The sequence below is a fragment of the Megalops cyprinoides genome, chromosome 10, assembly GCF_013368585.1.
Source record: "Megalops cyprinoides isolate fMegCyp1 chromosome 10, fMegCyp1.pri, whole genome shotgun sequence".
Lineage (NCBI taxonomy): Eukaryota > Metazoa > Chordata > Actinopteri > Elopiformes > Megalopidae > Megalops > Megalops cyprinoides.
Window position 1 is genome coordinate 23,361,302 of NC_050592.1, and position 6,070 is coordinate 23,367,371.

The 6,070-nt window shown below is 41.7% G+C and overlaps 1 protein-coding gene across 3 annotated transcripts in view; it reads right to left on the reverse strand.

The window, feature by feature from the left end:
- Positions 1–4,783, reverse strand: part of tgfbr2b (transforming growth factor beta receptor 2b) — a 30,485-nt gene extending 25,702 nt beyond the window's left edge. For all 3 annotated transcript variants that reach the window (XM_036538792.1, XM_036538791.1, XM_036538790.1), the window contains exon 1: positions 4,514–4,783. In XM_036538792.1, the coding sequence (XP_036394685.1) occupies positions 4,514–4,589 (76 nt within the window). In that variant the 5' untranslated portion in view covers positions 4,590–4,783. The remainder of the gene's footprint in view (positions 1–4,513) is intronic.
- Positions 4,784–6,070: the final 1,287 nt, after the last annotated feature.

Sequence of the window (6,070 nt, forward strand, 5' to 3'; positions counted from 1 at the left end):
GCGAGTGTACTTCTTCACAGCTCAGGGAATGCACATCACACGGATAAGTAGCCAGGAAGGTCAGGCTGTTGAATCAGTGACCCGATGGACTTAAAAGTAAAAGTTCGTATGTGATCCATTTATTTCCTGGCATGACTCTCCTCTCGCTCAGAATGACGCGGCCAGATACACCAGTGAAGGGGAACACTACAGCTGCTAGCCACCCTCATGTAAAACCTGTGTGTTACCTCATCCGAATGATGCTCCGCTTCTCAAGCTGTTGGGCAGCGCTGCTGTAAAGTTCTCACATCCCCACACTTAATTGCAATCAAATTTCAAGAACAGCAATATGAAAACAAAGACACAGAAAACATGCAGCCCTGTGCCATAATAAAGCTCAGCCTATGAAATCACCATGGCAACAACATAGCAAGGATGGCTGTACATTTCATATAACTATAAGGTTAAAACTCCAAAGCAGAGCCTTCAAGTCTCCTTGACCCTTCAGCTGGGCAAGCCAAAGAGGGATCATTTCCGCCTCCATGAGCTGACTAATATGGGCAAATAAAATAGAGCCACTTTGAGGTCACATGACCCCCCTCCCTAAATAGCCGTTTAGAGCTCTCTGCAGAGGCCCACAGAGGTTAGAGTAAATAGGCGCTTGCACTCCCTCCCTGCAGTAATATCTCTCCCACCAGCCTGCATCCACTCAGAGAAGAGCTAACTTCCTTTGTACGAAAGATCCTCCTGCAGTCAAACTGGGCGTACAGGTTAGCTTTCTGTGCTTCTTCAGAGCTACTAAATAGGCAATCGTCCTGTGAACTTCCTGGTAGTCTAAACGTACCATCTGAGGACAGAGGGAAGCCAGCGATGCACTGAGTGTTCCGCTCAACCCCAACTGATGCATAATTCTTACAATGTTGTTATAATGCAGCAAAATTACTGCATCATAATAGATATTGTGCTCTTTTGTCTTATTACTGCAACTGTTGACCTTGAGTGAGCCTCTAGGCAGTGGGAGGTCTGTGTGTGGTCAGATAAACTGCGCAGGAGTGGTGGTTAGAGGCGATGTTTGAGAAATGGGACATATGTCTGAATGATTAAATGTTCATGAACTTTATACTTTGACAGTTAATAAAACAGTAACTCTGCACACCTACAGATAAAGCTGTGTTTGCCACATTAGGTGTGGAAAGGTGTAACCATAGACCAAAAGTGAAAAAAACAGGCTGTGCACTTCTTGATAAATGTAACAAATGTGAATGCTGTGAAAAATTGATGTGGCCATATCTGGTGTGGGCTTTGACCTGGGACAACAAAAAGTCTGTTACATACATCTATATGACCTATACGCTTGTCTATGTAGAGTGAATTTGGCAAACTTCTCCAGTGTTGTTACATGAAAAAAAAGTAGAAAGGAAGAAATAAAGACAATGAAATGATTCATGACCCACAACAAAAAGCTTTCATTCCTTTCAACTTGAAAACCTAAAAAATTTCTGACTGCTCAGACTGCAAAATGTCAAAATGTTGCTGCATTGTATTTGAACAGTGCAGCTTGCTTTGATGGAAAGACCCTTGCACAGCAGATAAACTGAGATTATAGCCAGGGAATGTTTGATAGTGTATATGGTGGAAGAGCAGACGAGCATGATTGTTCTTTGGTGGCTGACAAAGCCAGGTCCAGATAAGGTAGACAGAAAGGGATCAAATACACAAAGACAAAAAGAAAAACAACTGGAGCTGGACAGCAAGTGTGAAGCAAGAACATTTTTTAACATAATTTGCAAATTTGTCTTGCCAAAAACAGAAAGTCAAAACAAGCAGCCACTTTTCTGGGACAAACAAAAACCAAAATATTCAGTCTGGACAGACAGTCTGAAAGGCAATATTATCTTGCTGCTAGATGAAACGCATGAAAGATCTGAAACTGTTCCACCCCCTCGGCCACTCAGGCATGTGGGGGCTGCGTGCTTCCAGCAGCGTGTGCGCACAGCCTCATGGGAAACGCGCCCAGAAATCCACACTCCATGTCTTTCAATGGCTTATTTGTGACTTCACTCCTCAAGGCTAGTCTTGTCATTAAAAGTACAATGTAGGTAAATACATTAAGATAAATGTTTCTAAAATCTAAGCAATCGGAGTGTAAGGGGCAGGGCTGGACTCCTTTAATTGGCACCCAGTTTACCTGTAATTCCAGTGGGGGGAGGGAGACAGAGAGGATAATGAGAGGGCATGGTTCAGTTGTGACTATATCAACATGGAGCAAAAGAAAGGAGGCCAGTGTTGATTCCATAGCACAAGGGGAAAAGGAACATTGAGCTAAGACAGAAGTAGTCCATTGCTTTTACATACTGGCCCATGCAGACACATGTAATGGATGATTAGGATATGAGTGCCTGGTCAAAACAAAAAGTTTTTTTCCCCCCATATGACTGTTTGTATTATCATACGTGACCAGCTGAAGATGAGAGATGAGAGGAATTTGCAGAAAATGACCTCATGTTTCATTAAGGTTTGTTTTTGGTCCTGCTAAAACAAGTGAGACCCATTTAAGTAATGAATTACAATTGCACAGACCTTTGAAAGGGGGTCGGGAAACCAATTGGGGGGGGGGGGGGGGGGAGGGGCTCTTACTTTCCTTAACAGCACAGAATATGGAAAGGACCAAATATATTAAACATTTAAGCCCACCCTCAGCCTATGTATTTTCACATAAAGGCACACTAGTCCTGAACTGAATGCTGCAGGTCTTGAGATTCCTTATACCATTTTATGGATATTAAGCCAAAAACAAAACACTTCTTAAACCAAAACTAGCCAGTTATTTCAAGATGGCTGCCACAAGTCTGGCAGCTTTGGTCATTGGTACAGTATTCCAAATGTCCACTGCACAAATGAAGTGCTTGTCCCTAGAACCTTGTATAACACAGATGTAAAAACATTCTATAATGAATCATATGCTGACGTCACCTGGATTCTGGAAGATTTGGTGGACATACAGTATTGCATGTTCCAAATATACACAATACAATTCTTTTTCCTTGTCCTTTATTGGTAGGCCCATTGTTATAAAACTGTGGAATGATAACACACTTATCACACTCATGATATACTGTAAATGGCTATTATGGGCAACTGAACCTTAGCAGGCATGTGACCTCTTCTTTAAACTGTTTCCTGATATGGTACCTTTCTCTTACAGTATTTCTTACTGTCAGCTAGAAAACTGAACTGAATGGGCCCAGATTGAGCACCCACTGAACAGGGACTGCATAGATGGAAATTATGTTAAACACTATCACATTCAGAGACTCCATTATACCTTTTTACGTAAAGATTGTGAAATTAATTGCACCTTATGTTTCAGCAAGTCATGGAATTCCACGAAAAATAAAAACTTGCACTTTTTAAACGTAATCTCATATGTCACAGGCTTTTCGGTCATGTTGGGTTTTATGCATGATATAATCCATAACACAGCTCGCCAAAACACATTACAACAAAATAAACAATTTCCTGAGTAAGCCCGAACAAGATTTTCCTATGGCTTAGGAAATACCAAACTTTCAAACTTACACGCGTAGCTGGCAGCTGATAACAAACATGAACAAAAATAGAGAGCTTTTTAATCGACTGATTGCACTTTACAAAACACGATCCACCCACCGGAAACATAAACCGGGTATGGTCTCAAAGGTCAGGAGTTACTGCGTGTGGTCAGACGTTAATTAGTAGTCAGCAATTAAATGAATCAACAACGCCACACTTCCACACAGCTTTAGACTGCAGCTGGACGCCAGGCAGAAAAGGGTTTGCGTCTCAGTGTCTTCGCATTAAATTAAAACTGGTGCACAGAAGGAGGCAATAGACGTCAAATATACCCCCAACCCAAAACTCGTGGTTCACATTCTTAACCGTATAATCAAAGCAAGTGTTTACCGTAATATTGTGTAGGCCCTTTAAAGCAAGACACAAATAAACTAGTTAGTGTAATATATATTTCTGTTCTCTTGAAGGTCAGTACTACTTAGCACTCATTTGATTCATAAGATCAAATCCTCTGACAAGCGCCGCAAAAATTCCTTCACATGCTTACTTAGTATTTGTTATGAAAGGAAACTCATCATAAACATGTATCTGCTCACACCGCTTACAAATGACTACAACTTGCAAATGGCACTGTCCCCCGTGGAGTGCATTTATGACTTGACATCAAAATGACGTTAGTCTACGCATAACACATTTTTGAGGAAAGTATTTTCTTAACGGTGTATGCCAGAGCACTTTTGTCCAGCCACCTGCTGCGCGTACGTCTGTGCACAAATACCTCATATTTTGATTCAACATCACGCTGGAAGAAAAACTAAGAATATTCGTTCTTACTTCAAACCCGTAAATATACACAGTGAGATTCGTATCTGCGCTGATATCACCGCGAAGCCTGTAAAAAAAAACCTAGGTGCCTGCGCCACGACACTCACTCAAGACAAGTCAAGAACTAAGACACAAGACACAGGAGAACTCAACTTACCCGCTTCGTTTAGATGAGCAAAATAAACGAAGAATATCGTGCCCCACCAGAAGACTGGAAAACTACGTGGCTCCATTTGTAAACCGGTTATTCCTTCCCTTGATTTTCATTAAATGTTTGTAATCGACGTCCGGCCAGGACGAGGCGAAAGGTTTCAAGGCAAAATGCCCCGACTTTTGAGTTTGTCTCGCACAGGAGGCGAGCCCTCGCTCCGTCTGTCTCTAACCTCCCTATCCACTCCGCACAGAAAACACTCTGACTGACTGAACTACTGCGTGAGTCAGAGAATATATTCACTTCTTTCGTGAAACAGGAAATCTTTGAGAAAAATGGGCAGGACGTTTCTCTCCACCCCTCTCTCTGGCAACCCTGCTCGTTAGCTCACTGGTCTTCAGGCTGAAAAGAAAGCCTGTAATTATACGCCTCAAACTCAAATATAGAAAACGCGACTTTAAATGACACGTTTCAGCGGGCTGTACAATACTTGCACATATAAGCAAACTAATAGATATAACGAAGTCACTCCACTAAAAATCATTAGCTTACAGTCGTTATGCTACTACTGGGAATGATTTAAGTTCAGTAAACATTCAGGTACTTGTTCAGTACCTGGTTATGCGAACCATCATTTCAAATGCTAGAAAAATACCGTTACAGGAACAGCTACGTTTTGTTCTTATAGACGAACAGGAGGAAACGTCTAACAAGCGTGGTCTAGGACCAGGACTTGTAGCCAAAAGGTTGCCAGTTTGACACTTTTGGGAAAGGTACTAATTACTACAAGCTACTAACAAGTATTAGATATAGGTAATTACCAGTAGGTGGGAAGTAGTATGGCATAGTGGTAAGGACCAGATCTTTTACCTGTAGAGGTTGCCAGTTTGTTTTTCAGGTGGCAACTGTTCATGCACCCTTGGGTTGCCTTAGTAAATATTCAGCTATATAAATTTATAATTTGTCAAAACTGTATGCTATGTAAGTTGCTCTTGATAAGAATGATCAAAGCAATTGTGAACTTGAAGGTGAAGGGGGAAGGTGTGGGGAGCACACAAACAGCAGCACAAACAACAAGACTGTAACTGTAACAAAACAGTAATCCTACAGACACAACAGCTGCAATTGTGCAAAGGCATCTGGGAAGTCCATAAATGTTAATGGGGTGGGCGGTGGGCACTCTGCCTACGTGGGCCCCCAGGGAGCTGGCGTAGCTCTTGGAGGGCTCCTCTGGTGCCCTTGCCTCTTAGCTGAAGTCACCTAATGACAGGAGAAGCATTGCAGCAAACACCACATTTCACTAATATTCACAGCCTGCCCGTTCATTTGAATACCTGTAGCCACCCCTACCCACCATATATAAGGCACATATAAGACATACTTAGATTGGAGGTGATTGAGTTCATTTAAATTATATTTTAATATATTTTGTTACCACTGGAAAAGATTATTCTCCAGAGCAATGTGATGGAATGTAGCAGTTGTGAAATCTTTGTAAGAAACTTTACTTGATGAGCTATTTCCTTTGCCAAAGTTAGACGTGCTTTTTGTCTGTTTTTGCCT